Source organism: Anticarsia gemmatalis, chromosome 3 (genome assembly GCF_050436995.1).
Source record: "Anticarsia gemmatalis isolate Benzon Research Colony breed Stoneville strain chromosome 3, ilAntGemm2 primary, whole genome shotgun sequence".
Taxonomy (NCBI): Eukaryota; Metazoa; Arthropoda; class Insecta; order Lepidoptera; family Erebidae; genus Anticarsia; species Anticarsia gemmatalis.
Genome location: NC_134747.1, coordinates 13,433,556 through 13,459,444, shown reverse-complemented (window position 1 = coordinate 13,459,444; position 25,889 = coordinate 13,433,556). Strand labels below are relative to the sequence as shown.

At 37.6% G+C, this 25,889-nt stretch overlaps 2 protein-coding genes across 2 annotated transcripts in view; both read right to left on the bottom strand.

The window, feature by feature from the left end:
• tweek (transmembrane protein KIAA1109 homolog tweek) overlaps positions 1 to 21,061 on the bottom strand; it is a 47,197-nt gene extending 26,136 nt beyond the window's left edge. The window contains exons 1-24 of the mRNA XM_076136664.1: positions 16,327 to 21,061; positions 15,900 to 16,045; positions 15,215 to 15,714; positions 14,696 to 14,876; positions 13,981 to 14,142; positions 13,527 to 13,652; positions 13,118 to 13,211; positions 12,209 to 12,265; positions 10,435 to 10,527; positions 9,832 to 9,977; positions 9,252 to 9,432; positions 7,899 to 8,063; positions 7,250 to 7,461; positions 6,601 to 6,730; positions 6,052 to 6,282; positions 5,366 to 5,585; positions 4,914 to 5,051; positions 4,317 to 4,484; positions 3,721 to 3,898; positions 3,106 to 3,300; positions 2,559 to 2,705; positions 1,704 to 1,922; positions 798 to 920; positions 168 to 411 (exon numbers count right to left, since the gene is read on the bottom strand). Coding sequence (XP_075992779.1) covers positions 168 to 411; positions 798 to 920; positions 1,704 to 1,922; positions 2,559 to 2,705; positions 3,106 to 3,300; positions 3,721 to 3,898; positions 4,317 to 4,484; positions 4,914 to 5,051; positions 5,366 to 5,585; positions 6,052 to 6,282; positions 6,601 to 6,730; positions 7,250 to 7,461; positions 7,899 to 8,063; positions 9,252 to 9,432; positions 9,832 to 9,977; positions 10,435 to 10,527; positions 12,209 to 12,265; positions 13,118 to 13,211; positions 13,527 to 13,652; positions 13,981 to 14,142; positions 14,696 to 14,876; positions 15,215 to 15,714; positions 15,900 to 16,045; positions 16,327 to 21,061 — 8,791 coding nt within the window. The remainder of the gene's footprint in view (positions 1 to 167; positions 412 to 797; positions 921 to 1,703; positions 1,923 to 2,558; positions 2,706 to 3,105; positions 3,301 to 3,720; positions 3,899 to 4,316; positions 4,485 to 4,913; positions 5,052 to 5,365; positions 5,586 to 6,051; positions 6,283 to 6,600; positions 6,731 to 7,249; positions 7,462 to 7,898; positions 8,064 to 9,251; positions 9,433 to 9,831; positions 9,978 to 10,434; positions 10,528 to 12,208; positions 12,266 to 13,117; positions 13,212 to 13,526; positions 13,653 to 13,980; positions 14,143 to 14,695; positions 14,877 to 15,214; positions 15,715 to 15,899; positions 16,046 to 16,326) is intronic.
• A 51-nt stretch (positions 21,062 to 21,112) lies between these two features.
• On the bottom strand, positions 21,113 to 25,752 carry LOC142987712 (bridge-like lipid transfer protein family member 1). The gene is made up of 4 exons (XM_076136665.1): positions 25,612 to 25,752; positions 25,263 to 25,492; positions 23,084 to 23,227; positions 21,113 to 21,447 (listed from the first exon to the last, which is right to left on the bottom strand). Coding segments are annotated over exons 1-4 (711 nt in total). The 5' UTR covers positions 25,614 to 25,752.
• Between the last annotated feature and the right edge of the window lie 137 nt (positions 25,753 to 25,889).

The window sequence follows — 25,889 nt, the reverse complement described above, 5'->3', positions numbered from 1 at the left end:
AAGGTATTATAACAAAAACTACATATTTTTTTCTAAAAAAATTTTAACCGGAAGAAATGAAAGCGCAAACGTCTCTGAAAATATAGACATTCTTACGATTTTGAAAAATTACACCTTAACATAAGTAAAAAAATAGAAAGATAATGCAATAAAATGACAATACTCACATATCCTAGTATTAAAGAAGGCATACTGCTGGAACTCAGGCTCGGCCTCCTCAAACATAGCATTACGTATGAGCTGTCCCAGACTGAGGTTGACGTCAACCTGCGCGCGCGCGAACAACCTGACCTCGTGCGGTTCCGTCGGTTGTTGTACGTTCTGTACACGGTTCGATATCTCGAACTCTACCGCGCCTGTTTCTAGGCGGACTGCTGAGTTGCTGGGGGTTGTTGCTGTTAGTTGAATACGCTAAAGAAAAAATGGGTTTAGATAAATTTTAGTATGAAAAAAAGTGTTATCTTTTCCGTGCACGTGCACGTCATCTGTACGTATACGAAACATGTACGCAATCCTACAGTACACAATGAAATAATTTAATTAAGGTCAATCTGGGTAATTTTAAATCATTTGGGTTACATTGAAAGTGGGAATATGAACTAGTTTCGATTATTTTTTCATATAAAACCAACACAATTGATAAAAGTTTATTTTAGTTTTGCAAACTTTTTACAAAGTTACCCAGATTGACTGTACTTATTTCATTAAGATTATAACTAGTGTGGTCTTGCATAAGGATTTAGTTTATACCTTTAAATTGTTAAGATTTAACAACCTGTATAGAATGGAATCCTTACCTTGATTCTTATAGTGAGTGAGAATAAAATTCTGCTGAGAGCTGAAGTTGAAGCCTCTTCCTCGTTCCACAATGGTACAGGCTTCTCACCGCCGTATACTTTTTGTACTACTTCGTTTACTTCCTGTAAATAAAATAGCATATTGAAAATTAATAAGTAATTAAGCTGCAACATATTTTCAACAATGTAAACTCTATAAGAAAACTGTTGATCAGCTAAAAGTTTTACAAGTTTGGTTGTCATGTAACTTGAAATTATGAAAACAAATTGTACTGTACAAATTTCGTAAATTAGTTATTTTGTTTTAGAGGTTTGAAAATTGAGTTTGGATGGTCTTTTAAGATTTCAATATTTTGACAGATAATACGTTTAGAATATTTCTGAATAGTTTTATTTATGGTAATACGATCTGCAAAGTAGTCTGGTTTATATTTCAACTAGCTGACCCGCGCAACTTCGCTTGCGTCACATAAGAGAGAATGGGTCAGAATTTTCCACGTTTTAGTAACACTTTTTAATGTTACTCTGCTCCTATTGGTCGTAGCGTGATGATATAAAATATACTTTTTTTTTCACGAAAAATATTCTCAAAATTCGCGCTAAGGCATATCCGCCATTAAAACAGTTGCCATGACAACGGAATTTTGTTAATTCAATGTCATTATAATATTGATTATTCGCGACTTCGTTCTTCACTTGAATTTTCCCGGGAAATACGTCGTTTTCCCGGGGTAAAAAGTAGTCTATGTCCTTTCTCGGGTATCAAAGTATCTCCATACCAAATTTCATGCAAATTGGTTCAGTAGTTTAGGCGTGATTGAGTAGCAGACAGACAGACAGACAGACAGACAGACAGAGTTACTTTCGCATTTATAATATTAGTATGGATTAGTACTGTAGACGCACCTTCATGAAGACCTTCTGCACGAAGACGAGGTGGTTGAGCAGGTCGGTGGACAGCGTGTGCTCGAACAGGCCGATGTCGGCGGCGGCGGCCACGTACCGCCCGGCGCGCAGCAGCGCTCCCTCCTGGCGCGCCGCGCCGCGCTGCTCCAGCACGCGCCCCGACACGTGCACGCCCGGCAGCCACACGGCCGCCTCCGACGGGATGTTGGCCTCCGACACCTGCGGGGGGTATCAAATCAAATCATTTATTCATTTAGGTCAAATACTGTCACTTATGTTAGTCAATGATACAGAGTCAGCTAAAGTACACGAATAAGTATAACTACGCAGGCTGTATAGTAACACGCCAAATAGTTATGTGCGTCTAAGAGCTCCTACACACAGTGCCGCTGGGCGTACCAGCTGCATGCCCTTGCCTGTGCCGGCGGGAAACTCGGCTTGCCGGCGTCATTTGTTCCTATTCGAGCATTTGATAGCTCTACGCGGCATGTCCCAACGGCCTTGACGCATGTGTGTAGCAGCCATAAAGGAGATTGAAAATGATGGAACATAAGCGATTGATAACTTTTCCATCACTCTCAATTCACTCCTAAATAAATTTCGTATCCAAACGAAAAAATCATTCAGTTTTTTTTTTATAATTACTGCCTCGTATCGACTTGTTACTATTTTCAAACACTTATATCGTACATAATATACGCTACGATGAAAACGCGCACAGAACAGGCTTTTTATGTACACTAACCAAGATTTGATGTCTACAAACACATCTAAATAATTATAGCGATACGATAAACTTTAAGTTGGACAATACTAGTACTATGATTATAACTACAAAAACCTCAAACAGCATACCTGCAGCTTAGTAACAAAGCTAAGTGAATGTTGTTGCAAGTCCACAGTGAACTGCGCCTTGTTGCCGGTCACACCGGAACTTTGTACTTGCTCCATCTTGTATTGAGCTTGTAGCGACGGTAGTAACGCCGCTGTAATGCTTAGACTCTGAAATAAAATGTATTATATAGAATCGTGGACTTTAAAGGATAATGATCACAACTAATATAAAAAACTTGGTTTGGATACATTTTATAAATGTTTTTATCTATGATGCGACCTAAGTACGTCCAAAACCAACCGGAAATACTTATTGAGATGACATTTATTTTGGAGTTATGTAAACATTTTTTTTCATAGTTAGCAGCACATAGTTTAGCATATTATGGTAAGATATTTAAAACACAACATGAAACCAATTTGTTTTATCATCTATTTAATTTCAAATACATTAGTGAAAAAAATTACCCACACCAAAGATAAATAATTTACACCCGATGGTATATGTTAGACATTCTTGGTATACGTTTGTTTAAGGGTCTTTATTGGAACAAATTTCAGTACTAACCTGCAGTAATATAGAGAAGTGTAGATGCAGAGGGTTAAGCAGCGGATGTGCGGGTGTGGGTCGTGGAGGTCTGGGAGGTCTGGGCGCGGGCGCGGGCGAGCCCTCCTCGGAGGAGCCCGAGCCGGGCGCCGCCGCCGCGCTCGTGCCCGGCCCCGTGCGGGACAGGCGCGACGACGTGCGGGTCACGCCCAGCTCCTGCACACGACAAAATAAAGATTTTTATTACAACGAAAAAATTAAAATAACAGTTTTTGATGTGAAAAATACTTAATATTTCGTCGTTTTATTGCCTGATAACATATATCCAATTCCCTTTTTTTCTAGTGTATTTTACAACGCTCATATTTAAACTGCATTAATGCAATTTAAAATGCAAAATAATCCTTTTGATACAAATTTTGTATCAACAGGATTATTTTATAGACATAAAAACAACGGACGTTAAATACAACCAGATTATATTCGTACCTCTCGAGGCAATCGTAGCGTGGTAACTACTTAAACCACTCTACCATGGAAGCCGTATTTGATAATTTCTTTTTATTGACGAATTCAAGACATCCGAACCTCTAATAACATTTACTTTTTCTTGTTACCCTACGATACTAAACACACCTGTAGTGTAGAAGACAGTTGCCGGCTAGACCGTGTCATGACCCCGTGCAGCGCCACGGGGTGCTGCGGCAGGTCCACGCGCACGCCGCCCACGCTCAGCAGCGCCGTGGCGCCGGGCCGCCCCGCCTCCCAGCCGTACAGCGCCTGCGACTTGCCTACGTTCACGCGCACCACCGTCCTGGGAGGAATACAAGCGTATTATTAGCATACTAAAAAAAATAACAATCCATTTGAATGTAGTTTATTTGAAATGTAGTATGTTTTGCTGAGTCGCATCGTGCTGCGTGTACAAACACGCACGGAGTGTACGTTGAACGTATACGCCACAAAGCATATGCAAAGGTTAAGTTTTTTAGAGCATAAGAGCGAGCTGTAATTCCGACCAGAATATGTGTTTTAAAATAATGCAATTGTGGCCTACATTACTACTACCTCATTTCAAATCTGAGCTTTAATATCTTAACACTATACTATCACGCATGTATAAGAAATAAATAGAATCGCAGTCCTTTTCAAGTTACCACGGAAACACCAATATCGAGAACTCAGGCTACCGGTGAAACTGGGCTTTATTATCTACGCACTACACTACTTACTGATGATTAGGCGCGACTCCTTCGAGCAGTACAATCATAGTTCTGCCGAGATTGCCCGTGAGTGACCACTGCCGAGATCGCGACGCTGACAGCGATGCTTGTAGCGACGTGATCTCCGCTTCTAACTTCAGTCCAGAAAGAGATGCTAGGAGACGCGTACGGTGGATCCTGGGTAAAACATAAATAATTTGTTATTCTTGACAAAGAAACTGTGTAAACCGTTTAACAAACTATTTTATTTAAAGATTTCAGAAAGGATTCAAAAAGTATTACGCCTAAAATCATAGTCAATTTAATATAACCGAGAACTACAAATTTTTTTTTAGGAAATTTCAATTATTTGTCCACTGACCAAGTAACATTTTAAACACATACAAACTACTAATTCATTTTGTATTTTTGTTTTGTTTTTAAAAAGACTACTTAATTTTTTATATACAAGAATTAAGTTTGACAAAAATAAGAGCATCGCATTGTTAATTTTAGAAACAGTGCAGGGTTCGGAAAGTCTTTATAGCATTCGGAATCATTCCGCATCATTCGGCATCTGTCAGAAGTATTCATACAATTTTATATAGTCGGCATGGGCCCACTTACCTAGCGACTCCAACAACAACGATGCCCATATTAGCGGCACTGGATGACGAGTTGCTCGTGTTCTGTTCCCGAGAACTGGGCCGAGCGTTTGTTCTGCTGTGTCGGTAATGTTCCGGAATATCTGTCGTTACCGAGAACCTGTAGACAAAGGGGAATAACCATAGTAAATTTTGAAATGAATGTTTTTATACAGATTTAGTGAGATTCTTTTGATTTTTTTTCTTTTATGTATCGATAAAGATGTAGAGTTTGTTTTATCCTCATAGAGTAGAAATTAGTAAAGCCTGGTCATTTTTGTTTTACTGAACAAAAAAAAATCAAATACTGAATGCCACCTATTGCAGAATATTGCGTCAACATGAGCGAGAAACCCACAGCTCACACTCAAACTTGATACTACATTACCTATATCTAAACACTATGTAATATGTACAGTTAATAAGATCCCATACCTGTGCGTGATAGTCTCAGCGTCAGGCATGTTGGCGTACAGGTCCAGCAGCAGGTACACGGTGCGCCAGCAGCGCGGGGCCAGCTTGCCGTCGGCCGCGTCGGCTGACGGGGAACTGAGGGACGCGTGCACGGGTGCCGTGGGGCTGGCCGCGCCCGTGCTGGCGCCCGCGCCCAGTGTGTACATGGGCGTGTGCGCACCCTCGTTCAGGGAGCTGTAGCCTGGACACAAAGGGGTAGGGTTAATGTTAATGACAGTAAAATGGCTGTGTGGCACGAGAGTTGTGAACGAGGGATGGTCAATATGTAACAAAGACGTACTGTATTTGTTACCAATATTCGTATATCAACAACCAGAACGATATAGCCTAGCGAAACTTGTGGCAAATTTTCTTCTATCACTAAAATAAATATGATTGTGTACGCTCGCTTTTACTAAACAAATCACGAGTACTCGTCGTTAACCATTATATTTATCAGCCTTACTTACTCGGACTTGCACATTGACACATTCCTATAATTCTTTTGATTATGACGTAGTTCGCACGTTTGTAACGGCCTAAGTATAACATATCATTCAAATTTCAAGTCGTAAAAATATCTATTGATACAAGGTAATTAAAACTCTTCAGTTGCAATACAATCTACGCTAATTGAGACCTATAAAATCACTTAAATTATTACTCACCTAATTTCCCCTTGACGCTCTTGCCGGTAGACCGCAACTTCTGCGCGAAGGACTGCGGCCGCGTCCTGGCGGGCTGGTTGAGCTTCTGTTGACTGAGCGACTGAGGAACTGAGAGGCCCGGCTCCGGGGTCAAGGCCGGTGCTATTATCTCCCACTTCGGTTCTAAGGTCGCGTACTGAGCTTCCTTTTCCAGGGATGTTACGCTTACTAGGTTCTCCCGGAAGTCTGATACTAGGGGACGAAAATGTATAATATATGTTACAGAATCGAAATTTTACACTCAAAATATTGTTAAGTCAAGGCAAGGAATTAGAGTAAGATGGAGAAGTTAAAAATATCGTCTTTATTTTCAAAGAAAACCCAAAACAAAAACACCACTCACGTATTAACAATCTTAAAATTAAATAATTGAAAGATTTATTACAATTGTCGTGAATATACTGATGGCTGTCAAAGAATAAAATAATAAAATAAACAAGCTTTATCTCCAAGACAATAAGGTCCTAATTTAATCAACAGTACATTTGATACTCATATTATTAAACTTACCTGACGACGATGTGTGTTTGTTCTGTCTGTGCGAGATCTTGGTCTGAGAGCGCAGTTCTATCTGCGTGTCTTTTACGTTTTGATACATGTTGCTGATCTGATGCAGCAGTCGGAGGAGTGGCATGTTTACCTGAACAAAAAGAAATAAAGCTTATACCCCTCTTATTGCGACCACTGGTAGGAAATTTGATTAGGCTAGCTTCAAGAAGGAATATTGCTGACTTTATTGTATTTTGGAGAATTGCAACCAGCTTTTCCACTTACATTTGCACCTGTGTTTAAAAATTTTAAACCATACGACCACACTTTCGAGCCAAATTGCAGCCGAAAATCGGCGTAAACGTAGAACGCTAGTACGTTGTACGTACACGTACACTTAGTAAAGTATACCAATACGCAGCCCAGACACTGGCGACATTACACACTGACGTATGATCCAACAAGCGCTATTAGACAATATGTGATACACAAAAATATACCTTAAATAAATGTTTCAAAAAGTTTATTTTTGTAATTCACAACTTATTGTTACTTCATCGTTATGAATGAAAAATTAGCAATATGTGATATACAAAAATCTACCAAAATATAATGACCTAAAGTTTATTTTCCTAACTAACAACTTATCACTATAAAACATTGAACTAACCTGCTGCGAAATAAACCGTATACTAATATTGAAGTTGAGCATAGTGCTGATGTGTTTCTTGAGCTGTCCGCGCGAGATGTAGAGCACGTTCTGTCTCTGTATGAGGTCGTCCACCGTCATGTCGGCCACCTTCTTCAGGTCCACGTCGATGGACACCTTCTCACACAGGAACGCTGGCGTCTCTGATGGGATGCTGGTGTGCGCTTGACTCGCTGGTGGAGAGATGTAAGTTAGTAAAGTTTTAAAAATAGTGTTTGGGTGTTGGTGGTAAAAATACTTAGCAGTAAGAGTTTCTTAGATTCTTGAAGTATTCCGGCAGGGTATAGCTTAATAGATACTTAGGTAAACCAAGGCAGAAAAAGATAAAACAAAAACTATACGTGCATTTTTTACAAAAACACCTATTCATCATCATAAAACAAAGATTTTATTCCATTCCCTATCACAGTGCAACTGTCTTGCGGGAATCAATTAGATACCAAATTCCAGAAAAGGCTTTATCCCAATTATTATATTTGAACCAGCTTCTTTGAAACTTATGTACAAAGCTGTTAAAATTGTCAAATCCTACCTAGTCAAACAAATACAGATATTTATTTTTTACCTACTATAGAAACCAAACTTTCCAACATTAGAAAATGATACAAACCTTTCCCCTTCCCAGCATGCCTTCTATCCCTCGTCGCAAGTTCACTGACGACGATGTCAATGCGGAACATGTCCATCCACGCGACCAGCGACAGCTTGGAGCCGAGCGACTCGAGCGCCGGCGGGCCGGCTCCCTCGCCCGAACCACTCTTGTTCTTCGACTCGCCTGCAAAAGACGGTACTGTGATGGGGCAGGTGTGGTGGACAACACAGTGTTATGTGTTTTGTATTTATGTTAGGTTATACATATATATGCACATTGTTATAGTACTTTTGTCACGCTAGAATGACTGCTACTGTGGCGCATGGCGAGTGTATGCGACTACCGTGCAGAGGTCTCAGGTCATTCTAAACATTTTTTTCTGAGTTTTCTGTTAGGAATTTCTCAGAGACAGTACCTCTGTACCCAAGAAAGTACGTAAAACCCTTGGTCTTGCGTCTGACTTCTTACTAGTCGTGTCGGTTTAGCAATCTGACCGGGTTATAAGTGTGAAGGGATAGAGAGTGTACTTGTGTATTGTGCGCACACTTGGACACTTTAAATAAAATCCTGCACCGTTGGCCAGTTTCAATTTAATCGACCACCGTAGCCGCACTTCGGCAACGACGTTATTATTTTAGTAGGATTTGTAGATTTGTTTGCACGACACATAAAGATGTTATGTTTCGGCTATTTTTAAATTGAAGTATAGAAAAAGAGATTTTAAAATGAATAAGGTTGACAGATAAGAAAAGAAGGTAGAAGGATTTGAAGTGTATGACAGATGTTTACATATAACCAGAGGATTTCAGTTCATATTTCTATGCCACTGTACCTGTTTCCCGAACCACAATGCAGGCTACGAATAAAGGGCACTTACTATAGTTCTAACTTATTAATTAATTAACTAGAACGAAGAAGACCTAGTACATAGACCAAGTAGTAGTTAAAACTTCATTGTATCTTGCATGGAGCCCTAGATCGTCTGCCCCAAACTCACACTAAATTCAAAGAGGAATTGTACCTCTTGTTTCAATTCGAGATCACGCTATCCATCTTCTCAAAAGACAGAACACCCTATTCCCAAAAATATTGTAGTCTGCACAACATTATTATGTTCTAGCCTTTCACCCGCTGCTATGGCCGCATTTAATTACATCCCTTTCGGGGTGCAATTTCCAAAAATCCTCTCTTAGTGCTCCTCGACACTGTCTAAGAAATGTTCATACCAAAGTTCAAATTTCTGCGTTCAGCAGGAACAAGTTGCAGGAACTTAAACAGCTTTTACAGTTAATCTTACATTAGGTCCTCCTTCTAAGATAAAGATATACTTGTGCTAGGAGGCTAGATAGGACATATTGATTGATAGTTTACCTTGTGTGACCTGATGTGGCGACACTCCCAGAGCTCCGAGGAAGGGCTGGAACACGAGGTGCGCGTCCAGCAACATGAGCGAGCCCTGCAGCGGGTACAGGCTGCACGCCGGCATGGCCGCCGCCACCGCGCGAGGGTTCATCTTTGATGCGGGGATTATCGGCTTCTTGCTCTTTGGTTCCTGAAATAAAGAGTAAAAATGTGTTTGTGTTAGTGTGATCGTTAATTGAATTTATTTTGCGTACTAAAAAGAAAACTAACATCCATAATTCGTTTTGGAATAAAGTGTTAGAATCTTAAAAATACTATCAGCCTGGGACCACGGTCGATGCAATGCAATTGAAACGTCGGGCAACAAATAAGCTATCGTAGATATTAAAATTCGTTAGCAATTTTATATTGCGTGAACAAACCTCGATAGTGAAAACTTTAACAGACATAGTAAAAATAAGTTTTGAAACATAGATTGCTTTAAAAGATTAGTAGCTAATCTATCAATAGGTATTCCATGAGAATATCTGATGTTTCTTAAATTCAAACAGATTATAAGACTAAACCCAAGATATACAAATAATCTTACCACTTTAATAGGCTCCTGTTTCGCCATCCACTGATACAAGTCCTCCCTCGCTCGATCATTCCTGAGGTTCTCATCGCTTCCGTGCGGCGAGTACAACGACGGGTTTGATCCAACCGTCGGCAAATCCTCCTTCAGCGTGCCGTAATCTATTGCAAATACAATAGCGTTGGAGTAAACGAGATAGAGTATCTTGTTGTCTCACTCTAACACATGCGGGAACAAGCAATAAATGCATTTTATGTATGAACTTATGTTATACACAAGTGCATTGAAAGTGGGATTTATTTACAATTTTGGTAATATTAATTACTTTAATTGAACTTTCATAACTAGCGTCTACTAAATTACCTTATTTTAATTCAGTATTCGATGTCATATCCACGTAGTTATGTATCCATTACCTGTTATTCCTGCGAAACTTGTTTATACTTACATAGTTTACAAGTAATGTATAATCAATATAATGGCAATAGAATCGTCCTAATACTTCTACACTACACCTCTCCACGCTACGAAGTTCGAACAATTAATAACACTCTCCATTGCCTCTCCTTCACATATCATACCTGTACTTACAAACTAAACAAGCAATGTACTACTCACTAGCAATAGCATCATCATGGAACGCCGGCTTCCTGGTAGAGAACGGTAGCGATGGGAACACGAGGCTGGCGCGACTGCTCTGAGCTCCTCGCACTGCATGGGATCAGGGATTAGCCACATGATTATGAAAAGGGAAGGAAAACTATTATTAATTCATGTTATTAACATTTAGCTGTTATTAAGGATTTTATCTTATATTTTTTATGAAATTAATATGAGACTAATTGTAACATTTATATGATTTTAATGATATATTTTTAACAATTGGGAATCAATATGAAGCTTGCAATATGGGACACATATAGTGCATTATTTGGGCAACAAAAACCTATATTGGATTTATTTTTACAAACAAATATATCGGTATGAATAATAAGCTGTTACATATAAAAAGCGACGTATAACATTAACTAAAACATATAGTTTTGCAATCAATATTCACTTATACATTTAACATACAAACAAGAACTAAACAGACAGTCATTCTATTATACATACATAATAATAACAGTAGCACATAAATGTAAGAAAGCCAGAACACTCATACACATAGATCAGATAGATAATATCAAATGAAGCAAAGAAAAACACGCAACAAAAACTAAAGAAAATAAGATATATGACTAGACAAAAACTTATTTAAAAACTCAATAAAAATCTTGAAAATAAACGTAGGTAATAGACAAATAGGTCAGACAACAGACAACAACTTGATAAACGCACGGGAAATAGTCAAATAAATAAACATTCCAATAAAAACAGTCAAAGGAATTTCAAGAAGACAGTAAGAATCGAAAATAAAATTCCATAGAGACGGGTTCATTTAGCCTGCAACAGTAACTTTGCTCCCGATTTACAAAAATCTTTGACAAGAATATCGCGATACATTTTCATTGACCAAAATATTGCTTAGGTAGATTGCAAGATGACAACAAAAATATAAAACCATTCAAGTTTAGAACAATATTTTAACACTGACAGTCTCATCGCTAATACCAGTACAACAAATTACCTAGGACTTACTAAAAATCTAAACGAAAAAAGTATAGCGAGAGTTACTCTTGCAAGTTAAAATAATCTATATCTATATCAATTTCAACATCCAAAGAACATAGATTAAAGGGTAGACACATAGTAGAAATGTAAATGTAAATGAGATGTAAGTACACACGACTGACAAGACAACTCACTCCATGCTCGTCGCACAGTCAACACAAACAACGACATAATCAAGACACACACTGTGAAGTCGCTTGAAATTATTGCGACTAATCGCAGGTAAAAAAAATTGAAATACCGCGCGACTTATCGCAGGTAAAATAACACAGCTTATGTTAACATTTGTTGTGTATAAGATTATTTTTCAAAGACTATATTTCAAACGACTTCAATCAACCATTTAAGATTTGTAGACCTTTATTGAAAAAATGTGTGACACAGAATAGTCAAAAATCTTTGTTTTGAAGCCAAGACGAAGTTGTTTGAAGTCAAGTATCAAGGATTTCAAAGCAGGGATGCGGAGGCAGTACGTTCTTTCACAACTGCCTACCCCATGAGAAATCATTATCAAAATTATTTCTTTCGTATAATAATATAAAGTACTGACTCCTTTCCCAGCTCTTATATAATAGAATCCCCGGTAGTATGTTAATTTTCAAGAAATCAAAACAAAAATCATTAATTTCAAAAAATCTTCAATTGAATTTCAACTCTATATCTCAGGTTATAAGGTCGACAAATCCCCGTCACAATAACAATACTAATGTGTACGAACCGGAGGGCGGCGTGGATGGGAACGAGTGCGGGCGCGGACTAGCCGCGGCGCCGGGCGCTTCACCCACAACACACAACGTCTTAGTACTTATATATTTACTATGCGTTATATATTATATACTATACTAGTTATATGTTAGTTTTAGTTGATTGGTTTATTGGGGATTTAGACCACGTAGAAACGTCTGTGAACTGTTTGACAGTTAAAATACGCAGCATTGCATATCTTTTTTTAACAATTATTATACAACAGTTTTCAATGCAATATGGACTTTACTACTTGCATTAAGTCCCAAACCAGATTATTGGAAAATATTAATAAGTAATAGGTTTTTTTTGTAAACCCTTTCACAGATATTTCTGCCAGGTCCTTATTATTAATTATTCTTTTTCATGAAACGTACTCACTCTAGATAATTCAGAATAACTTGAAACATTACTTTGGTGGTTCTATATATAGAACTTAACTACTGTATTTCTAGTATCTAAGAAGTTTACTCAATCATCAATATAAAGAAGTAACTTTAAAATACCTAGTTTTAATATTTACAATAATAAAACCGTAAAGTGATATATCTTAGTTTTAAAAAATATATCAAAAGACGCAGTCACCCAAAACTACTACTTAATATGAATGGAATTAAAGTACAAAACACTTCAAATTGTAGGCGCTATCTATCGACCATGAACCAGAATGTCATATTTTAAAAAATGTGCTATATTGACAAATATATATATAAATACTCCAGAGAACATTATTATTATTTGATATTTTAATGAATAATGAATTTATTCAATATTATTACTTAATAAATAAAATGTTTCAAGTGACTAATTTTTAATAGTCATAATGTGGACATACTTATTATAATGTTTAGTCTGATGAGTAATGAGATAAGGTAGGACTCACCAGGCAAGTTGGCTTTATCCACGTCCATATTGAGAAGTAAGCAGTTCTCGTCTAACACTTCGTTCTCTAGAGGATTCCACCCTTCTACTGAATCCTGGAAATAAATTTACTAGTTGAACATCAGCATCATTCTAATATGAGAAAATATATTATTTGGATTCCGACATTCAAATGTTTCTATAGTTATAAAGGGATAAATATAGGCTCCAAATGGTTTGGTAAATATAAACTTAGTGCTGCTTGCCAGATCTCATTGAACTTAGGTTCAACCTCCTGTCTATATCACGTCGAATATTTTTTTTTGCTATACTAAATACAGGCTCCACTGTTTTCCACAAATTTAAAAGGGTAGTTACTTATAGTTTTACAAATATATATAAAATTACCAAGAAAAAAACTGTCTACTTACCTCAAGAAGATCGGGTAATGCGAAAGTAACGTTCAGTGGCTTCATGACTTTGCTCTTGTAGTTATGTTCCAATAATAATGGTGTATACAAAATATTCTTCCATTGTCGACTTAGGACTATTACTCCCTGAAACAAATAATCAAAAATATTTTACGGCTAGCCAGTGCCTAAAACTTCGTCTCTACTTCTAAATCCCACGGGAGTTCCGGAATTAAAAGTAGCAAACGTATTGGCTTCACGACCCCCTTCATTTTTTAATTAAAATTCTATCAAGATCGATTTAACCATTCCCGAGATTTACGTATTTATTTAAAACTATGACCAACTTAAGTATGTTTGCAGTTGAACTAAAAGTTCACATGGATTATCACAGAAATTTTCTGGTCTATGACAAACTTATGTTTTGATAAATTAAACATTGAACCGTCATGCACATTATCATGAATCAACCTACCTGTCGTAGCGTAGACAGCGAAGGTAGATGTCTCTCGGCCAGGTCGGCCTGCACAGCAGCAGCATCAGCTTGCAGCGCGTACCGCAGCAGCACGGCGCACAGCTGCAGGGACGGCTCCTCGCGGAGCTGCTTGGCCATGGGCGTGTGGCGACCGTAGCGACTCTGTCGACACGGGACCAATATCGTGATGTGAGGGTGTTTTTGATTAGTGAAAAGTAACAATTTTTTAAACCCATTACTGTCCCACTGCAGCGCAAGGTTTGCTGTTGTTGCTCCCAAACGAGGGAGGAGTTAAGTCTTGAGGCAACTACGCTGCCCAAGTGCAGGTTAAGAACTTTGTATTCCCTTAATATATGTAGTAAACAATTTTTTAGGCCAAGATACCTTAAAACTAATAAAACTTTCTTTATTGAACTTGTGTTTAATATTTAACCAAAAAATCAAAAAGATGATCAACTTGTGCAACTTCTATAATGGTACTTGTTTAAACGTACTCATCTCCTGGACTAACAGTCAGATCTTTCTGTGTTGAGAACCAACGATGAAGAAAACAATGCAACATGCTACCTATCTTTTAGAACAGAGTAATTATCAGCAACAAGATGAAAACTACCGCACGTCTCTAATTGGTAGGCTATAAGACTTTCTTAATACAAAAATATCGTTAAAAACGTTAGCTAGTACAAAATGGTACAACAAAAATAAGTGGTAATACCTTAGGCAGCGTATGATGTGGTGTAAGGTCCAGTGCAGCGGCCATCAGACTAGCGGCCGTGGCGGTGAGGCGGCGCGCGTAGGCCCGGTACAGCGCCACGACGCGGATACCGAGCCTGTTGCATGGGTTCATCCACGCGTTGATGGCGGGGGACGCCGTACTTAGTAGGTTCCAGTCCAGTCTAGGACAAATATTGATATTGGTAGCTCTTATTTCTAGGTATATGTGACGAAATAAAATATAGTTATTGAAGCAGCCAGTAGTGTTTTTATTGGGCTTGATGCTTTTTCTCTAAATCGACAATCATAAAAAAAACAATCATTTATCTACGGATTATCCGCGAGAAAGGTTGTGAACTAATCGTATCCATAAAAATGAGTGAAACTGACTATAGGCATTGATAAAGATAGTTAACATTGTTTTGAGAATTTGTTTTTATAACATAACCCACAATAACAGTCGTATACCAAAATGTAAGTAAGAAAATCTCTTTGTAAATGATATTATCAAGACCTTTACCTGGTATAATCAATCTTCTTAGTAATCGGTGTACGCGGCGGTGCAGCAAAATTAAACCACACCACTTTCAAATCTATAGCACAAGACGACGTATTCCCATTGTCCTTTAAAGGCACCATGGTCCCAATGCTGTCATTCGTCGAAGGTTCATCAGGTCCAGGAGTCGAAGGTTCTGGAGGTGGAACTGGGGGAGGCTGAGCAGTCCCCAAGTTCGGAGTACTAGGCTTCGAAGTAGACTCTTTCTTCCTAAACAAGTCTTCTATCCCTGAAGACCTATAACTCTTGGTCTTTTCCTTATCAGGTTTTAATTCTTCTGCAGACTTGACTGATTCCCTGCAGCTTTCGTTATCCTGTCTTACACATTTCTTGTCTTCGTTTGGCTTGTGTGATTGGGAGTGTTTGGACACCTTGATGGAGATGCCTTCGAGACCACATTCGAACATGATGAAGCCGATTGGGGCGTCTTTTTGGGCGTTTTCTGGTGTACCGTTTTGGCAACACTGAAATAAAAACATATTATGTAGAGAAAATAGCATACAGTAAGCTTTATTAACCGGTCTTCAGATATGGATAGCTTAGAAATAACAAATCACGATATTATTTATTTTATTTGTTACAATAAAAAGGAAGCAAACACTCTCCACTCGTATAGTTTATACATTGTTTCGTTTATGTGGTTTCTTACCATAGATTCGCATCCTTTAGCACAAGTGTCGACCCGGATGAACTTGAACGACACTTTAGAGTGCTGACACGGTATACCCGTGATCGTCACGTCCTTCAGTTGCGAAGACTCGTTGCGTATACGACGCAGTTGACCATGCACCTTGCCTATAAGAAATAGTTATTATTATAGTTTGATAAAATTCATGTTTTAGTCAGATTTTTGAACTAAAGAGGTTCCATGTTATAAAATGTACGGATTTTATAATCCAAAAAGACTGGCTTCATAACGATAATTAAAAAAACCAAGTTCGACCCAGTCGATTTAAAACACCAAAACTATAAATAATATACATTAACATTTTATATCAGACATCAATGATTCACGATCAGATAAGCCAAAAGTTACTAGAATAAGAAACTAAAATAACTTCACTAAAGATACTTACCAACATTTAAAGTAATAGTAGTATCTTCACACTGTTGCTGCGACGCTTCAATATACACGGGCTCCCCTCTCTCTTGCCCCCTCTTTCTCGACGTCGACGCCGATATCAGCGCCCTCGGACCTTTCATTATCCCGAACGACTTCTTACTGCCTAAAGCCCTTAAAGTAGGCCTGTACGACAATTGTACGGACTCCAAATTCTTCTTAGAACTTACGTATTTAGCGATAATATTTTCAACAGAAATACCGAACAATGATACGCAAGTTAGATCTTGTATATTGTCCAATGCAGAGAATGAAATCATGTCTTCCACTACAGATGATTGTATGAAGATCATGTTGACTTTAGGAACGGTGACCGTTGCTTGAAGCTGCTCACAGATTGTCTCTTCGTAAATGTTCGAGTGGGGTATTGTGGCCAGTTTGCATTTATCGTCTTTATCCGATACTATGTTTGACTGACTTCGGTCTTGCATCTGAGGCAACCAGTTTTGTACGTACTGCTTCTGTTTCAATACATTTGCAGTCGATACTGTTGATATACACAATAATCTTAAGTGATTGATGACAGTTATTGGGTGTATATTCGCCAGCACCGGTGTGAGTGATTCTACAAATTTTTGCGTACTTTCCAGTACTAAAGGAGTTAACATTATATCGATTTCTCCTCGTAATTTCACGAATAGCCCGCTCTTACTGTCACTAGTGGTCGTGACTGTTGATGCTGTGCTTTTATCTGTGGTATTTTCTTGACTGTCTTGAGTCGTCTGTTGTATGTCCCACCAGCCTTGAGGATAAGGATGGGCTTTCACTTGCGAATTGAAATGCGGTGGTAAGTTTGAATAAGGTCCATGTTGATTCTGATTGTTATGGTCTTTCTTTGATATTAACCTTAAGATGTTTATTTTACCGACCGGCTCGAAGCTTGGAAGGTATTTCTGGCCGACGTAGACTAGAGTACCGTCATCAGCTCTTCGAAATAAAGGTAGAGTGAAGACATCACTCCCGCTAGGTAACGAACAGGAGGACCAATTCGGGCATTTGTATTGAGGCAAATTGTGCATGTAACTGGCCATTAACAACGGAGAGTCTACAATAGGTTTGTTCGTCTGCATGTGTAGATTGACAAGCGTCATGTCTTCTTGGGAAGAGATAGCTGATATGAATGAAGTTGACGACACGGAACCGCTCTCCGAATCAGGCTGAACGCCAGTACTTATATTACTGATCGTATCTGGAATGTCAATAGGCTCCGATTTGGGCACAGAATTGTTCCATTTCTCGTTAGATATGTCATTGATTCCAAATGAACTTTTGTCTTTAGGGTTACTGTGGCGACTGCCGAAGGAATGCTTCAAGCTAGACGACCGACTGGGGAACATATCCTCATCAGCAGAGAAGAATGCTTCTGAATGATTCTCACTAGTAATAGACATCGTTCTTTGCACTTCCTGAGGAAGAGTATCTTCGGGAGGTACTTGAGAGTTCAGGGAATAATGTGACTCAGACACAGCCACGCTCCTAGCGGGCACTTTTGGTACTATAAATGTTTCCACATCTGTCGCGCCCGTTTTCTTTCCGTTAACATTAGCGTTGTCTTTAGCAGCACAGCTTAAAGCTAGCTTTGAATCAGACACACTGCTTTCCATTTGAGGCACGTTTAATATACTCTTATTTAGTTTAGAATCACTGTCGATCTTTGAACTGCCTAGTGGAACGGAGGAATCAACTAAGCGGGCGTAAGGTACATCACTCTTGGTACTGGATACCAGTATATTATTACTGCCTTTACTCATACTAGTGTACGAGAATCTTCTGGTTAAACTTCGACGTTCAGCGCTTTGGGGAGACTTGTTCAAATTCTGCGGTAAGGGAGACGGTATTAACGTAGCCACGTTTGTAGGTTGGAGACATACATTTAAACTGTTGTACGGCGGTGTATGGAACACCAACTGTCCAGAATGTAGCAAACTCTGTCCATATCCATATTCTCCCGGAGTTGTTTCAATAATATTGAATATAGCAACGTTTATTCCTTCATTTAGGTCGTTAGGGTTCGGCTTTAGGAAGTTAGGTCCGTTTCTATTCGAGCCGAAGAAAGCACAGCCACCGGTGCACCCGCACTGAGAGCTCTTACCCTCATTTGGCCACAAAAACCATAGCCTTTTAGTCTTATCGTCATGTAACTTTAAGAATTTTTGTTGTACTAGATGTAGATTTTTCGGCGTCTGCGGTAAAGATGATGCAGCTTCGATTAACAGAGGTCCTAAGGCAACTGAACCTACTCCAACCCAATTGTCACTTTCGGGAGGTTTGTTCGTACTGTTATTAGTATTATTACTCCCATTAGAATGGTGATGGGTGTTCGTCTGCATATTCGTCTGCGTGTATAAAGCCAGCCTAATATTCGGTAGTAACCCAGTCACTCCCGTACCGAACCCAGAGCCATGTAGATTACAAAAACTTAGTCTGACTGGTGATATCCAAGATTGTAACGTCGTATTAGTGTCAGCGATGTAGATATCTATAAGATCTATGGCTACTCGAATCATTTTGTATTTAATTTCATTTGAAGTAGGGCAACGGTACTTCAAAGAGAGATCGGTTTCGTTACACATGATATTGTTGACGCCATGATGGCATTGTTTCGCTGGGTTTGGAGGTACAAGCTCGTTCTCACTATCACATATAAGTAGTAGGAATGTTTCTAAAGAAGATATGATTTGGTATAGTTGTGGTAGCGTGAGACGGCCTGTCAACTGCCCGAGCTGAAGTTCCATCATCCAGGCGTATTCTACAGTCTCTTCTTCCACCGTACGATTAGCGTCACTGAAGAAGCCGTTACCCCTCAGTTGGAAAGACGAGAGCATCAAATGCCCTTGATACAACGCTCCCGAATTCGTAGTATTAGATCGCGAAAGATTATTCGCTGATACTAAAATAGATGGGCTTAGTAACAACTGTAGTTTGGTCTCTCTAAAGCTTTTGTCCATTTCAAAGCCGAACCGTTCTATGAGAACGACTGGACATGGTGGTTCGTTTTCACTACAGTTTTTCACCAAATGTGCTTGTATGTCGTGGATGATAATAGACACTGTGACGTCTAAAGGCCTGTATCTTCGAGGGTCGAAAGGACCTTTAGTGGAGTCTGTTGAGTCATCAATGGAGATCTCAGTCTGATTGACACTGCTTTTGTCATTCACTTTTGTATTGTCACTAGACCAGTAAAACGATTCCATGCTTGGGTTTTTCTGCATGTCTGTAAAAGTTTGGTCTTCGCCGAATATATTTTCTAAAAGATTCATAAAACTTGTGATGATAGTTCCGTATGCTAATAATATCGAAGGTCCCACTTCAAGTTCCACACTGACTTTGTCTGGAGGAAGTGTAGTTCTGTCAAATTTATTTCCATCTAACGTCCAGTTAATTTGGGGCTGTTTTCGCATCCTTGGTATCCTCATAGGAGAGAGCAAGATTTCTTCTTTTTCTGGTGTGGTGATGTCTGCTTGAGGCTCCGGGCCCAGTGGAGGAATAGGGTGGTAGTTATACCTCACGCTCAAAGCGACTATAGGCACAGACCAACAGTCTACCCAACCCTGCGATTTCACGCATTTTCGTCTCCACTTCGAAGCTTTTAATCTACAAGGAACCAACTTCATATTTTTGTCTATCGATAGTAGAAGTAACCGAGAAGTGTTTACTTCGGGCAGGTACAGACTCATGTCGACAGCTTCGCCTTGTATCCATATCTTTAATGGTATGACGTCAGGCAAGAAGTCGACAAATGGCAAATCAAATGACACGTCAAGCAAATCTCCGCAGAACGCAACGTGATTGTTCTCCTGATTGGTTGAACTGCAGTCTATCCAATTGTATTGGTTACTCACAGTCACAACTTCACATTCTTTTAATAGTAATGATATTTTCCACGTGTAAGGTACAAAGTGTAGAATGTCTGGGCGGGCTTTCGTCGACCAGTCGTTTATGAGATCTTGGAAAAAGTCTATATGTGTGTACACTAGATGTGTGGTGGCTTTACACCCTGTTAGACTTAGCTGCCAGCACTGATGGTGGTTCCATACTAACGGATAATGACATTTAACAGTATACTCTAACGTTTCGCTCTCAGCTAAGCTTCTATACTGTAGACTCGTCGTCGCTTCTAAATGTAGCAGCTGACCAGTGATCTTCGTAGTGTATCCGTCTTGCAGTACAATCCAAGGCAGTGTTACTTCCAGATATGAACCAGCACCAATATTGATATGAACAGCATTCGTCTCCTTATTCTTAGTGAATAAAATATCAATCGTGGCTTCGTTTAAAGTCGAGAGTCTAATATCAAAAGACTGTGTTTGTCGTCTATCACCAGGTTTAGGCTGTGGGGTTACTTCTAAATTCTTAAAATTCGGTGGGAAGAAAAACTTAAAAAGATGGTCCCTCTGCCTGTCTGCCCAGGGTCCGTAGCTGAAGTCTGTGCCTTTACCGCACTTGATATCTACACCCCAAATCGGTGGGGCAGACTCCACGATATCACCATTAGCCAGCTGCAGTAGAACAGGTTGTTCCGGTACTAACCCTGGTTCATCCATATAGAAGTAGACTTCGATGTAATTAGAGCTCATTACAACAAAACCTTCTCCCATATACCGCGGCGGTTCATCAACCATCGACGTGTAATTCGGACTAGGAGCTAACATTACTTTACAGTTCTCCGCTTTGGCTTTGACGAAATGCATCAGATGATCTAGACTGGACGCTGGGGGTTTTGTACTGTACACTAAGTGGGACTATTCAACGCTTATAGACAATGTTGTAGGGACTAGTCTATTGCCAAATACTACTCTTCCGGAGCAAATATCTATTTTTATAACGGGTATAAGGTCTCGCCAAGTTCGTGCCATAGCTGCTTCAGACCTGACGGTGTCTTGTGCTCGCCGTCTCTTTTCATTAGCGTCGTTCATAGCCTTGTCTCTGTCAGTGCAGTCGTCGTCGTTCTGCTGTTTGATGACTGGGTCGAGACCGAATATCTTTTCGAGTTCGTTGTACAGATCGCATCGGTTATAGAAATGTAGTTCGAAACCGTTTAACATGATAGAGAGGCGGGTGTCTGAGTGTGATAAATCTGTAACAAGGGGTATTATTTAGTAACTACAGTTATATTTAAATTTTTTTATTCATTAACAATGGCAGTCCAATGCAATAGAAGACGAGCCTTTGGCTAAATTATATTCCGGGCACGTCACCTAACTCCGGGCTGCTATTGACAGCATTTCAACAGATATTCATAAGCACTTAAGCTCTTTGCTTTACCTGGGAATCGATCGTTAGATTAAAAATACAAAGGCGATTTTAAATAGTTGTGGAATATTTATAAAAATGCGGGTATTTTGAATTTGAATTTGACCCTAAAACCCCACAATCAGCATGCAGTCGCACACACTACTGACTGCGGTTTATATATCTGTAATGTCCTTCGCAACAAGATATATCCTTACATATATAAAACTTAATATAAATACAATGACTCAGTGTTTACATCACATGGTGTAGTTTGTATACAAGAACTTATATGGAGGGCATAGCGGGAAGTAGGAATTATATTATTTTAATAAATGACATCATTTATCAAACATGAAGTACTTTATCCTTCTTTGTGTAAATATTTATATCCCTTTTAGGATGAAACAAAAACATACCTACATTATAATAGCTATCACTCCACTTCCTAATAACTTGAGTATATTATGTTATAAAGACATAATATATAGTAGGTAAATAAAGGAAGATAATGTATGATTTATGCAACTAAAATTTAAGCAACAAATATTTTTACTGCACTGAATCGAAGAAAAACCTTATTTAGAGACTTTAATATATAAAAAAATCTATGAAAAATTTGCTAACAGCATCATAAATATTTTTCGGAACAATTTATCTGACTGTAGGAAAAGCTGATCTTTACTGTTTGTATTTTATTTTTTGTATATAAGCATTAAGCAAGATATATAAATTCGCAATAAAATGATTTATAATAATTATATACATAATTATCCAACTTGAAAATCTCTTCCTTTTTTTAAAGCCAATTAAAAAGTTAATAATACTATATAGAAACATAACAGATCACAGTTCACAGTTAATGTGCGATTTTCCTTCAATGAGGTCAAGTGATTAGCATAATAGTATTGAAGGCAGACTATGATAGTCACAGACAGCTATAGTTAACTATGAGACATTTTTGTTTAATCTCATTATGTGTACATGCTAATTTTAAGAAACCTTAGCGGTGCTTATTAGGAATACTAGTTCGAGTTAGACTTGTCTTAGACATTATAAAGTCCTAGAATGTTTTATTTCCTTTTTTATTGTATTATGAGGTGTGAGAGTGTCATATTCTTATGATACTTCACACGATTTTTATAAAAGGTCCTTCTTAATAATTATAATAAAGATAAAATATTTTATACTGTTTTTATTTAATACCTATTGTTTAGGTAAATTTAATAAAAAATATATGTGAATATTGTAAGTATGAGAAAATGTTATTTGAATTTATTACTTTGCATAAACAATACACTCAAATTCATATTTACATTTCGTATTTAAATCTTTTAGTGCTTAAAAAAGATCCGATTTTCCTATACCTGACAACTCTAATCAATGAATAATTTGTCACTTCCAGATAAAATTAATAGGGAAAATCTGCTCAATACTTGAATCTATTTACTATTTATTAAAAGAAAAGTCCTTGTACTAACCTTCCGAGACATCTTTAGGCACATAAGACCTCCACCACCGGAATATCAAGTACCCGTCCTGTATCCGCAATGTGTAGTCGTAGTTGATGTACACTATGTCACGGAACATTATCTTACCGGACAGGGCATTGAGTGTGAATGAACCTGGAAACAATAATTCAAGTATTAGATTGATGTATACTTATAAGGTTGAATTGCTTATTTGTAATTTGAATGAAACATTTGTCTGTTGCATTATAGTATTATGTGTTCAAGTCGCAAGTGTTAAAAATCTTTAATTTAATCATAGGGATAAACAGGGAATGTTGTTTAAATTTTATTTCTATTAAAATATATATTTTATTTCTCGTGCCTTTTATACAAATATACAGTAAGTAATACAGTACAGGTCTTAGAGGCTCTAAGCAACTTGCTACTTTCTGTAAAAATATAGAATTTTCAGTAGATGCCCAGCTTGTAATAGATAACTGTTACGGGGCCAACTGAATATGTGCTTGAAGTGCAAATGGCACAGCTGATATTTTACTCAGAGTTAGATGCTTATAATCATGTAGGTTTCAAAGTTACTCTGCATTATTATAACAGTCCTTGAATTCACTTATTTATGGTACAACAGATATAAAAATATAAGAAAAGATGTTGATTAATATCTTTAACCTTGTATCTTGTCAGCTCAATTGTGTTGTCTTGTCAGTTAATGAAAAATAGAATCAACAATCGTTTCTCCTATCAAAACCTATTACTCATTCAACTATTGATTTAAGAATAGAATAAAACAATTTATAATCTACTTAAAGAATCTTTTTTTGCATTCATAATCAACGTTTTCAACATCCATACCAATGTGGAAGAATTAATCTATCTTAATGCCAATAGACTATATGATTTAGAAGGTGACTCAGGTTTAAAAATAAGCTACTAGAAAATATATATAATTTCATGATGATATATAGCCTATAGCCTTCCTCAATAAATGGGCTATCTAACAGTGAAAGATTTTTTCAAATCGGACCAGTAGTTCCTGAGATTAGCGCATTCAAACCAACAAACAAACAAACTCTTCAGCTTTATAATATTAGTATAGATATTACTATAGATTGTATGTATGTTCGTAAAAGATTCCATGGCACCTGATTAATTGTTTTTGCAATATCTGTGTTTGAAACAAAGGTATTTTAATATTCAAAGTCATTTAAATTTTATAATATAATGTCATGCAGCTTCATCATAACAGAATGCAATATTTATAATCTACACAGATAATTATTATAATCATTGCACTAACGAATGAACAAAACACATTTGCATTTCAGATAATATTTAATCAAAGAGAAAGCTAATTATACCTAACATTATTGTTATTCCAATTATTATACTTTGTATTTGTATAGAAATTTGACCACAATTTCCTGCATAGTTCTATAAACAATAGTTCCTAAATACATTTTACTATAAAAAAATATTTTAAATATGCCAGTATGCATTTCATGAAAGAAAGGTGAATGTTTGCTGAACTCAAAACTCTTAATTTTAATGTAATATTTAGATACCTATCTACTATTATTTGAACTTCTGAAGTACGTAATCAATTAATAACCTATCATATTTTATCAAGTTAACATTACACAAATTTGATTGTCAATACATTTAGGTATAGTGTTTACAGTCAAATCGTATTACTCAATTCTTTATTCCATTGTTTAGCAAATCTAGTAGATAATTGGTGTATATTACAATTCAAAATCAGAAGAAAACAAAGCTATAGAATGTAAATAGAGCATTATAATTTATTGAATTGTTCCAAAACAAAGAGTATTTAAGAAAATAGTGTGTTTGTAACTCTTATCTTTCATTCTTACTGATAACAATGTTTGGAACAATCACCAATACCTCTCCTTTGAATTTTTTTATCAAACTGATTATCTGGACACAGATATTGACATACTTAGAACTCAGACTCATATTTTAAATATAATTATGACAGAAAGACTTCTCTATACATTATTCCAATGTCACACAACAATAAAAAAAAAAAAACAATTTTCATAATGACTGAACTGAGAGCATCAGTTTGTGTGTCAATGACCTTCACTATACATCTAACCCAGTTATATAGTGTACTATGTTCATGAACATGACCTAACAAACATTATTTATAAATAATAAATGGGTCACTCACCAATTTTAAAATTGTCATCTTGGAAATAGAACTTGTTGATCAGCCTCGTCAGTATGTAGCCGAGTACTCGGCTGTTGTAGTAAGTTATGTAAACGATCCATAGTATCGCCGATATTAGGGACACGAGCAAGAGGGCGAAGTTCCTGTCCATTGGCAAATCCGAGAAGTCTATCGACGAGGTATTCCATCTTTGCGCCACCGGATCGTCCACTGACCCGGTGAAGTTCTCCCTAAACACAACGATAACACAATACAATAACTCAAACAACAATAAAACCTTACCACTGAACTCGAAATACGAAAATAAACACCACTCAATTACACAGCTACGTAGAACGCGATTACTTACATGTTAGCGGCTTAAATACTACACTCACACTTCTCACATTGTATACAACTAATCTGCCTTATAAAATCACACTCTATATACATTTCTTATTGTAATTTCCTATTTTTCTTATCAAAATCATAAATCACTGCCCATCCGTGGTTCAGAACTTTGACAGATACAATAACGTTCCGTTTTCCGCTCCGTCAAAATGAAACATAAATAAATACAAACAATCATTGTTTTACATTGATTGAGTCTTTGAAAAAAATATAAATGATAGCAAATATTAACTGTAT

Excerpts from the sequence above, each read along its gene's own strand:
- LOC142987712 (XM_076136665.1), bottom strand. Across the intron at positions 23,228-25,262 it reads AGATGACAATTTTAAAATTG|GTTCATTCACACTCAATGCC; the intron begins GTGAGTGACCCA and ends TATTGTTTCCAG. Across the intron at positions 21,448-23,083 it reads GCCTAAAGATGTCTCGGAAG|ATTTATCACACTCAGACACC; the intron begins GTTAGTACAAGG and ends CCCTTGTTACAG.